Source organism: Chaetodon trifascialis, chromosome 17 (assembly GCF_039877785.1).
Source record: "Chaetodon trifascialis isolate fChaTrf1 chromosome 17, fChaTrf1.hap1, whole genome shotgun sequence".
Classification (NCBI taxonomy): Eukaryota; Metazoa; Chordata; class Actinopteri; order Chaetodontiformes; family Chaetodontidae; genus Chaetodon; species Chaetodon trifascialis.
This window is the reverse complement of record NC_092072.1, coordinates 8390936-8402318: the sequence shown is the minus strand read 5'-3', so window position 1 is coordinate 8402318 and position 11383 is coordinate 8390936. Positions and strand designations below refer to the sequence as shown.

Sequence of the window (11383 nt, the reverse complement as noted above, 5' to 3'; positions counted from 1 at the left end):
TTGGCATGATTAAAAAAAAATAAATACTCAATAAGAGATACTGCATAACCAGGTCTCAGTGATTCAAGTTACTGCATCCTCTCTTGCAAATACTGCCTCTGATCCAACAACAGCGGCGGACACGCACGTCATCTCACATTCGCTGCAAACAGAATGCATGGAGATGTTTAAAAAAAAGAAAAAGGCCTAATTATGCGAACTCGATTGTGATGGGACACCTTTTGTTAGGTCTTGTCTGCGCGTCAGATTACACTTGCTATTTAGTGAGTGCAAAGGGTTAAGGCTGGGATGAAGTTTATGTACTGTATGTTTGAAAAGAGGGATTAAAGGGGAAAGGAACAAACAAGCGTTCACTGTTCATATACACATGAACTGTATGTGGCCTGTAATCTGATTTATACTTTTGTCTGATCGCCTGCAGAAAGAGAACAAACAGATGGGTCTCTTCAAAGTTAGATTTGGGCAGAATGATGACAAAGAAAAGTGATTAACTAGTTCACATGTGGCTACGAGTAAGAACATAACAGCCTACCAAGGGAAGCCTTTGGTGTAATTGCCGAAGTAGAAGATTTTCTGGTAAATAACAGGTTGCCTTTTATCCAGTCTGCTCTTGCAACAGCTTGCAGACATTCATGGGGGGTGACGTTGCAAGGCATTGTGGGGCTGCAGCCAAACGGCACAACAGGCAGAGCTTGCACACAGAGAACTGTGGACTCTTTTGCATTTGTTCTGAAGTTATGGGATCTTTTGGAAGTCTATAATGATGCCTTTGGCCAGGCTATGCTTTGTTTGTGCACAGCGGGGAGTCACTGAAAATGAGCATAGGCAGCCTTTTGGCGCACACAAAAAAACTGCACTTGCCAACATCAGATTACTTCAGAACAACATACTTATCTTACATTTTCTAATTGGAACAAACCTCTGTGAGGGAAGGAAAAAAATGCAGTACAACGTATATTTCATGTAGTTAACTACAAAATGGCACAAAAGAGGTCTGTCTCCGGCACAGAGCGAGGCATTGAGAAGCTGATATAAAGCCCTTGGGCCATGTGGGTTATGCTTGGAGAAGGAATGCATCATGTATGCAAGCACTCGTGCACATACTCGCATACCTCCTGGCCCTATCCGAACCCCCAAACCACAAAAACACACACATTTTGTAGGCAGAAAAACTGAAGAAAATAGACTCCAATTTAATTAAGTCCCAGCAACAGCCACAGGGAACAAGTCTGCAGTCGGACCATGGAATGTACACTTCTTTACAGATAAAATCTAGTCAATCTATACTGACGAGCAACAATCTCCAGACACACACAACAAGGTCCACATTGTGTCGTGCTATTTTGGATCTGATGCTGATTGAAAGCATCTGAGAACTCTCAGTGGAAACAGGCTTTCGACAGATTTCTCCAGTGTGACCTTTGGGGTTCATTTGTTGGCATTTCTATATCGACAACTGGTTACAGATGATAACTTAGCATACCAGTGATTCTCGGGGGGTATTTAACTGTGTGTAGCGCGCAACCAAAGACGACACTGTGTGTGTTCTTCTTTCATCTGGTTCGTGGTGTGCCAATCAGTAAAGCCACCTGCTACAAACGGACTCAGAGCAGAATCTGGTTTTGAGTATCGCTCAGTAACTTTAAATGCATTTTAAAGAGCTCTTGCTCTGCTGTAAGTTATGAGAAACCCAGACAATCATTCATCAGGACAATAATATCTAATTTCCTGAAGCACTGTACATCTGATCAATAGCTAATGTAAAGCCATGACTGTATAAAAACAAACACTGCTGGATGAAGGGTTATTGTATTTGATGTTTGCATCAGGTCTGCTGGAAACAAAAATGAGGGGTCAGAGTTCAGTCTCATCCTAAGAGCCACGCCATTTTCACGCGACTCCAACATCACAAGTACAGACACTTGTTTGTGTGTGAGGGTCCGGGCATCCCTCTCAGTCTCACAAATGTTCTACATCTTCAAGCCCTTTTTCCTCAAGTCCTCTTTGGCTTCTTTTATCTGCTCCTGCAGCTCTTTCGCCGCCTCCTCGCAGTCGTTGAAGGTGGCCACTCTGTATCCCACCGTGGCCAGGGAGTAGCAGCCAAACGACACCAGCAAATAGAGAGGCATCGGCCAGGCAACCTCTCTGTAGGTCTGCGGCAAGCGCAGGTCCAACAGGTCGAAAGTGACCAAAGCCCAGACCGCGCCCACCAGCGACACACCAAACAGCCACTCCATAAGTTTAGTCATGATGAGAGGTGCCGCGGGGATTTCAGGTGAGCAGCCGGAAAACAACCTGAAGGAGAACCGGACGGTTATTCGCTCAATTAGCTTAGCTTTGTAGCACCGCGTTAGCTATCTAGTTACAACACACGAGGAAGACAAACAGCAGGTGAACGATGTGAGTAATACAGTGGTACAAAAGTAAAGGATTCAACGAAATTATCCATTTGTTTAAGTGTTTTTTCATTCAATAATCAGTTCTAGAAGTAATAATCCGACATGTTTACCTCGTCTCAAACGCCACCTCAGCTCTGCGCAGCTTGATGACGTAGTAAATGTGACGCCTTATGGGAAATGTAGTTACCGTGACTGCTGGCGTTTCAACAAATCGCCTGATTTCCAAATCCTAGTTAACTTTTTGTAAATATCACTCAAAATTCAGGCAAATCGGGCAAAATTCTTTATTCAAAGGCAAAAAATTAAAAGACAATCTTACTGCCTGTTCTGATAATTGTTTTTATATACAAACTCTGAACAATTTAGTTACATTCTTATTGATTTATTATATTACTCTCATTTTATTTGTTCATTTATTTTTACATATCGGTGTTGGTATTATCTTCTATATTTACTGTTTTGTTGTAGTTACCGTTCCCTTATTTGTAAGGGAAGAGTGAGAAGACAGTGGTCAGACAAATTAATTTGTACATTTCCTCCAGCATTTTTTAGACTTCTCAATAAATCTCAATGTTGTAGCTCTGCTTCTCATTAAAAGACAGCCCGAGACTGTTTTCTGATATATTAACAGCACCAATACCCCGTCAGATGCAAGAGAGAAAACAATTTGTTTCAACTGAGTCTTTAATGAGGCCCAGAGTCAGGCTTACACACATTAGTCCTAACTGTTTCTCTGTGTCATCCTCTTAATTTAGAAAAGCCATTTTGAAAATTAGATCACCATTAGCCCAAGCTGAAAGCTATCCATAAATACAAATGTTATTCCAAAGTGAGGAATTCAACAACAATTTCATTAGGGGCCGCCGGGAGAAACACTGGTGTTTGATCTCAGTGTCTCTTTAGGTGCTATGGGGCACGTCCATTCATTCAGAGCAATGAACTGTCCAGGTGCAGAGGGCACAAAGCTCTCCAGGGTGAAATCAGGAGATGTGGGAGATGTAAACATCATTCAATTAGCTGGAGAAAGGGACGAGCTAAAGAGCCACTAAGAAATAAACATCATTCTTTGGGGAAAATGGAGGGTTATTCTTAGGGCGACGGTGTTTATGTTGTCTGCACCAGCGTTCATAGTGTGAGTGACGATATGCATGCCTGCTGGAGGGGTAAAGCCTGTTTCTTCTGATTATAGAGACCGTTGTGTGCAAGACTGGAAGATAGTCAGGGTTTATGTGTGTTTGCTGAAAGCATAAATCTTCAAACCCTGAATCAACAACTATTTTTTTTAAGTTTGCTATGTAGTTCAAGAATGCTTTATCTTGTGAATGGCTCTGAGGCTTTGTACAACAGCCATGTTATATGCTATTGCCTCAATGTCTGTCCATGTTTATTGCATTTGATTTTCCCAACAAGGAGCTGCAGCACAAGAAGCTGCAGCTAATGTTTGCTTTGATTATTGGTTGATATGTTGGCTAGTTTTTTTTTTATGCAGAAAACACCCATTTCTCACAGCCCAAGGTAACATCTTTACATTTAGAAAAACGTAAAACCCAAGGATATTCATTTTACAATGATATAAACAGAGAAATGCAGCAGAGTTTATTGATTAATTAATTATCAATCCTACTATCATACCCATATGCAAATTTGTCTTTGTAAAGAAAATCTTCTGAATCAAAGCAGATACTGCTATTTTTGAATGATATCTTAATAAGATGTGACGCATGTCAGACTGTGCAGGTCAGGTTACTCCACTGCGTCGATAGAATAAACTCAATCCAGGTGGGATTACCCATGACATGCTGCATCATTACATACATCATAGCATGTGCTGTGTCCAGCCTGTGTTGCACTGGTATGAGCTGCAGTGTGAGCGTGCGTGACGCTCAGTGGGAACAGTGGAGCTGGCTTTTCTCAGTGTATCTCCCTGCCAGCTCCTGTTCCGTTCCAGCACTCAGGAAACCTGCGCTCCAGCCGAGAAGGCCTGGCAGACACAACACAACAGCCTGCGAGTGGGAGGGGCGCTGAAACAACAGAGAATGAGTGAGACACCGAGAGAGAAAGACAGGGTGAGAGAGGGACACGCAGAGTGAGATGAAACAAGAGAGAGGGATGAAGGGAACCAGAGTGAGAGAAGGGGTGAAGCGGTGGTGGCAGTTACTTTCAATAAAGTACCAGAAAAGAGAGGGTGGGATCTCATAGCTGAGAGGGCAAGAGAGAGAAAGCTGAGAGGGTTAGGAATGAAAAGAAAGGGTGACCGAGTGTGTGGACGAAAGAGGAGAGGAGGGAGGGAGCAGACAGGGGAGAGTGGTTTAGACAGGGGGGTGAAATCAGGGGATTTGCAGGTGCAGCTTGAACAACCAATGACCTTAATGGTGCATTAAATCCAGCTGTTGCTTATCCAGACTTTCCTTCAATCCCCCTAACACCTTCAACTGCGCGATAGACCGCATGCAGCACCTTGGTTCCCACAACGAGGAGCGAGTATGGCAGGCAAAAGGAGAAAGAGGGGAGAAAAAGCATGAAGACGGCGTGTGTGTGCGAGGGGTTGGCGGGGACAGAGCGAGGGCGGAGAGATGCTTGATCCTCAAGTGCAGAAATAGGAGTGACTGTGTGTCTCCATCCAGAGAACAAAGATAAGAGGCATAGATAAAACAGGAAAAGTGGTAATGGAGATTCGTGTTGACTCTATCTTTCCGGCTTTGTCAATATTAGTAGAATGAAAGGCCCAGATAAGAGTGTGTGCTGCTAAAGAGCTATATAGGGATCAAGATTTGGCTAGATAATAATTGTGTAATATCTCAAGTGTGTGAAGCAAGAGCAGGAGAGCAAGAGAGAGAGAGAGAGAGAGAGCATGTACTATCAAATGCTCTTTCAGATAACAATAGAGCCTGGACTCAAAAACAGGAACCCTCTGTTTCCTGAGCTGGAGACCAGAGCTGTGCCTTGTGTTGTCATTGGATGTGTTTGGGAAAAGGAAAGAGTGACTAAATGTGTGTCACAATGTCCAGGTTCCAGTATATCGCAGGTCGAAGAGCGAGAAATGATACTCGTCTGAGACCCAAAGCGAGGCAGGGACAAGCTCAATCCGGGTTCAGCCTGGCAGCTAAATGCAGACCGGTTAGCAAACTGTGAGGAGTGGTTTAAGAAGAGGCAGCCTCACACAACTCCTAGACCTTGACAAAAATCTGTATAATTGCTGATGAAAAATGAAGCATTATCTTGCAAGAGCACGGCCTGCAAACTGATTCTAGATGATTCGGGAGAAATTTCACAATCTAGCCACAGGAAATCCGATGATTTGACTAGCAACAGAGCTCTTTTTAAGTCTTTTGGAGCAAGTCCAATTAAGAAGATTTTCTTCAGCCTTTCTTGGCTGAGAAAAGTCACGTATAAAGCCTTTATTTTGTCAGGCACAATGGCTTAAAATGTCAACCAGTTTCAGCCTCATGCACTCTTCACCAGAGAGATTGGATTAAAAAAAAGTAGAAAATTAAACCTGCTTCTCTGTATAAACCATCGCACCAGAAGTAAACATTATTCTATTGGCCGCAAACATAAAGAAAACAACCATCACAATAATATTAAATGCTATTATCATAAAACAAGCAGGCTAATTAAGTCCAGTGCAAGTTAATCAGGCCTCTGAATGCTGAAAATGACACAGCATTTGACCACTTTCCCTTCAAAGAGTGTCTTTTTGCATAGACCTGATATCATCCCATGCATAATTAGATATACCCATCTTGCATAATTAAATATGCAAGATGTGTGGCTGTGCCAGGGCTGCTGCTTTTACTGCATCAAACTCGAGTCTTGGATGTGTTTGCTTTCTCAAGTCAAGCTTGAAGGGAGTTAGGTCTGAAATTCAGTTCTCATTTGTGGTTGCTCATCTCCCAACCAAGAGTTTGGTTAGTGCCGTCTCCTTGAACCAGAGTACTTCTCTATAATCCCTTGCACTTCCATCTTGAAATGGAACCCGCCCCTTGCAGTTTCCTTTTGTACCTGAGGTTTGTGGCATGACTTTGCAAGTTCAAGAAGAGGCTCCTCAGACAGGTGAGGTGACCACGAATCAAAGTAGAGGCATCAGGGTGGAGAGTCCCCGTGATGCAGCTCATCGGGGGTCCGGAATCCAAAGCAGGGCGGCTGAAAGTTTTGACGTTGATAAGCAGACGGCTCGTAGATATCCTTGAGCCAAGATCATTTACGGACAGGGAGAGTCTGTATTAAATTGTCGAGATAATAGTTGTGAGACCCCTGCGCCACTTAGGGCCTTCTTAATGAAGTCTTGAGCTATTCAAGTGGGTGTAAGGTCAGAGTGTGGTCAAGTGTGACCAGTCTGAACCATGTGAGAATAGCACTTGTCTCGCCCTCTGTGCCCCGAGTAAAGACACACACCTGTTTCAGCTGCTGCTGTGACGGCCGCAGTGAAACGGCGGAGGAATGCGCAGCCCCCCCCCATCCACTCTTTCTCCCTCTCCACGCTCTCAATGCTGTCCTAATGAATCTCATCACACGGCCTGTGTTTGTCCCACTAGTGCTTTGTTTGTTGACCTTTATAAGACGTCATTACTTATTATCTTCATGGGTTGTGTAATTCTGCCCCATAACACAACCCCTCAACATCCACGGCCCACAATGTGTGTGTGTGTCTGATCAAATGCTTCTTGTCAGTGTAACGGCCATTAACAATGAACAACGGGCATAGGCTTGATGATGTCTCCCTCCTCCCTCTATCTATCCTCTCCTCTCACCCTGGAACACAATGTCCTTTAGCATTACCATTATTGACAGTGGAACTAATTGGCACATGGTTATGAAAGTTCCCCCTGGGCCATTTTAAATTGGACTGCACAATTTCCTCCAACATCTGATAGGCCAGTCCGCTCACGGGACCCGAGGTGGTATCGATTATAAATGTATTAATGTGGGTCAGTGCTGTGTACTCAGCAAGGGGCGGATGATGTCGGGCTACATGTCTAGACTGGAATAAACTGACCACATCTTGTGTTTACATAAAGGATGGTAATAGGAGGAAGAGGGGAGTTCTGTCCTGCAGTTTTATCCGCTCATTGCTTCGCTCTTGTTCAGTAGATCTGTTGCACGCATGGAGAAGTCGCTTCTTTGCAGCTGAATTAAATCTGACAGCGGGCCGTATCCAACAGGAAGACAACATATCTATTGCTATTTGCACATTGATTTCAGGGCAGACATTGCAAACTTTATCGACTCATTTCACTGATCTAATGAAGGGGCTGTGGAGAAACTAGGGCAGGCATTAGATGGCCGAACACGCCGACCTGAACATGAGGTTATATACAAAAACTCATTAAATCCAGCACCACCGCCTGCATGCAAGATACTACCTTTGGTCTCTCATTAAGCCACAATGTCCTTTTTTGCTCCACCGGATTCGGTCCGGCATTTAGGGCCGAAATCACTTTGCTTCGCGTGATCAGTTCTGGGCGCACATCAATGTGTTGTCGATTGACTCTACAGACTAATTACAGTGCAGGCTGCATTTAAACAAGCTACGGAGCTGAATTATTGTGCAGTATGTCTCACAGGATCAATAACTGTCACCTGAAAGGTGCAGCCACTTATTTATTTCACAGCTACAAATCAGGTTTGGAATTGAAATCACACAAACGCAGTGTACATTTGTCAGTGTCATTGTGACTGCCATTGACTTTATGTAGAAAATGCAAAAGGTCAAGGATTCCAGGATTATGGATTTGTGGTGGGCACTGGGTAATACCCTGAAAGCTGATTGTGGCCGCCCCAGGCAGGCGTGGCTGACTGTCATTGCCCATAAATGAGGTTGATTAGATGAGACTGCTGCCCTGTGGTCCCGTCTATCTCCTGCTCTGGACAGCAGCCATATTGTCCCCCCACCCACCCCGCTCGTTCCGCCCAAAGACCGCGACTGCTTGACCTCTCAGAAATCTGACCCCGAGGCTCCTTGCTGCTCCCCCAGGCACCTGCCAACCTTTCACCCCTTCACTGGGTGAGCATCTGGAAGGTGAGGAGGGACGTGCGAGGAGCCCAGGGTGGGCTGTTGTGAAGTATTGACATGGTAACAGATAGGACTATGGGGTTGACTTCAGAGAGACAGTCAGACTGTTTTTCTCCTTCACAGATCAACTCCCCCTCCTCGTATGGGGTGTATGTTTGTCAGTTTGTGTTGTTACACCTCTGTCTCGTTTTCTGTCTAGATTTCAGTCTTTCCCTCAGTCTGTCTTTTATTTCCTTCTTTAACTGTACACACAGATCAGGCAGACTATGATGTATGCACAGCTGGTCTTGACAGAGCCGTCCAGGAAACGTGTGGTTTACAGATCCCCTGTTGACACACTGATTTGACTTGCCTTTCACTTTTCAGAGACCTGGAATTTTAACTGCGCAGGGGCTGTTGAGGTCCGACTCAGCATGTTTGACCACGGCGGAAAACCACTCAAAATCTGCTGCATCCTGACTGACTGACTTACTGAATGGATTTGTCACATGATACATAAAGCTCAATCAAAAAATCATGTGTTGTAACCACACGTGCAGTGGTTCCACACCTGCTCACACCATTTGTTACAAAGAATTTTGAATCATTAGTCTCGCTAAAATGCTATTCCACACTTCGGTTTTATGGAAACAATAATATCCGAGCTGTTAAGTTACAGACAGAGTGTAGAGACATATATCTGAGGTTACGCCAGCCTCAAAGTTACACCTCTGGGCTAAAAGCTGTGTAATATAGTTTGGTCCACTTGACACATGTAATCCGAAAGACAGGATTTTAATGGTTCGAACCAGTTTGGGTTCAGAATGAAATCGTCTCTAAAGGACGGGATCCCCACATTCTTGTTTTCTACTGTGTTTAAACCTGCAATAACTTGTTTTTTGGCCACTTGGTTGCAGCAGAAACAAACTGTGAAGGCAACATTAACATATCATCACCTTTTTATGCTGATGTGGTGAACTTGTTAGCAAATAGCTGCCTATTTGCACATCCAGCAGTTAGGGAGCGGTGTTCTTCTTCATTTGGAAATGTGTGTCTGGCTACTAAATGAATTGAAGTCCAATATTGACTCCTGATTTAGCTTTTTGTCTCTACCCGCTCCACAGGGAAATATCTTTAGATGCTAAAGCTCCATTATGTTTACCAGCCAGCTGCTAATTGTATCTGTCTGCTGTCTGGTGCTGAGCAGGTAGTGTACAATGGCTTTTTAGAGCTTTAAAGCTGCACAGTGTGAGAGAGGGCAGGACAGCTTAACAATGAGCTGAAACTTCCTATAAAGATCAGTACTGCCAAAGGGAGCTGCAAGTTCAGGAGATAATTAAGGATAGAATTAATTGATTGTTTTCATATTGTCATTTTAGAAATATTTGCATATCTTGGGAAATATGCTTATTTGCTTTGTTGCCAAAGATAGTTGAAAAGATGACTTCTGCTCTCGTATCTGTCAGGTAAATGTGAAGCTACAGCCAGCAGCCAGTTAGTTTAGCATAAAGACGAGGAAATAGTCTGGCTCTGAGCTTGCTGTTTCCCCCAGTCTTTATGCTAAGCTAAGATCTGCCGCTGAATGGTGTGGCCTTATATTTAGACAGACACAAGAATGTTATCAACCTTCTCATAAAACTCTAAAGATGCTATTTCCCAAAATCTTGAAGTACTCGTGCAGTTTCGTGTTTGGTGTCACAGGGTGCGCTAACTGTGCACTGTATGCAATTTATTTCATGCAATAAACTTCGCAATTATTACATAATACTCACTGCATCATTAAACAGAGAAAACAAAGTGCAGTGTAGAAATCCAATAGTAGGACATGCCACTGGAGTGTAAATGTTAAACTGAATTAGCCATGTGTCTTCTCTCACAATGGCAGTGCATTAGGTTACAGTTTGTGGCCATATGGGCTCTATCTAGCATTACTGTCACCCCTCATTTATTATAGTGAGGGAAGATGGCCCGGCTATGCGCCTCAAATCCTCTTAGCCAACATTTAGCTGATTGATTTTTTTCCCCTCTTCTTCTATTCAGATTATCAATGTGATAAAGCAGGAAGTTGTATATTATTAATGCTATTCAGTCTCACGGGTGGATGGATGGACGAGAAAGAGAAACATAAATGTTTCAGCAGTGGCCACGTCTGGAAGAATGATATCGCGGCTTCGTTATTGAATTTAAAGGCAGAGCAAACTGAGTAAAAGAAATGAATGTGATTCAATCCCTTCAGCAAATAACCTGTTACACATGGAGAGGGAGTGGATGATGAGTCAAATTAGAGTCCTCACGTCTTATGATTGTAATGTAGAGGTTTGTGCTTATGAAGATTAATAATTAATCTCCTCCTTCGATCAAATGAAAATTCCAAAGCTATAAAGCGTAGGTAGCAGCCGTCAGAAACTGAGCTTGCAGCACAAAGACGTTTTATTCACGTCTTTTTTTTTATTTCACCCCCTGCCCACTTAATTCCTACTGCAGGCCTCCATCGCAGAGATCCAGGATAATGGTTTTGACTCAGCAGAATAGTTTAAAGCAGGTTCCCCATAAACAATGTATTCCACTTCAGGCTATAGAAACCACAATGCAGGTTCAACCACAAAAAAAAAAAAAAAAAAAATCTGGTCTTTTGAACATGTGGTTCAGCTTCATGTTGCTCAAGACAGTTGGGTTAGCGGATTCAAACAGACTCTGTCCTATGTGTTCTCCAGATGGCACTGCACACTGTCTCTCACAGATTGCATATAGCTCTGAGATCCTTCATAAGTTCAGATGATACCCCCCACCCCCCCCATCCTCTCCCTCTGAACTATACTAAATGATGATCGTGGAGATTATGTATTGGTAATTCCTGCCAGGTCTTTAAAAGAATGCCCATGCTGTGTGCTTAATACTCAGTGGAAGGATTATGCAGACCCCTACATGTGGTGTTGTGGCTGCATACCTCCAGTCAGACTAAACCCAATCTGTTACAGATTTGCACTAAAGA

At 43.5% G+C, this 11383-nt stretch overlaps 1 protein-coding gene across 1 annotated transcript; it reads right to left on the bottom strand.

The window, feature by feature from the left end:
- Window positions 1–1170: 1170 nt before the first annotated feature.
- dpm3 (dolichyl-phosphate mannosyltransferase subunit 3, regulatory) lies at window positions 1171–2555 on the bottom strand. The gene is made up of 2 exons (XM_070983955.1): window positions 2510–2555; window positions 1171–2295 (listed from the first exon to the last, which is right to left on the bottom strand). Exon 2 carries the CDS (start codon window positions 2247–2249, stop codon window positions 1971–1973), a length of 279 nt encoding a protein of 92 aa, XP_070840056.1. The 5' UTR covers window positions 2250–2295; window positions 2510–2555; the 3' UTR covers window positions 1171–1970.
- Between the last annotated feature and the right edge of the window lie 8828 nt (window positions 2556–11383).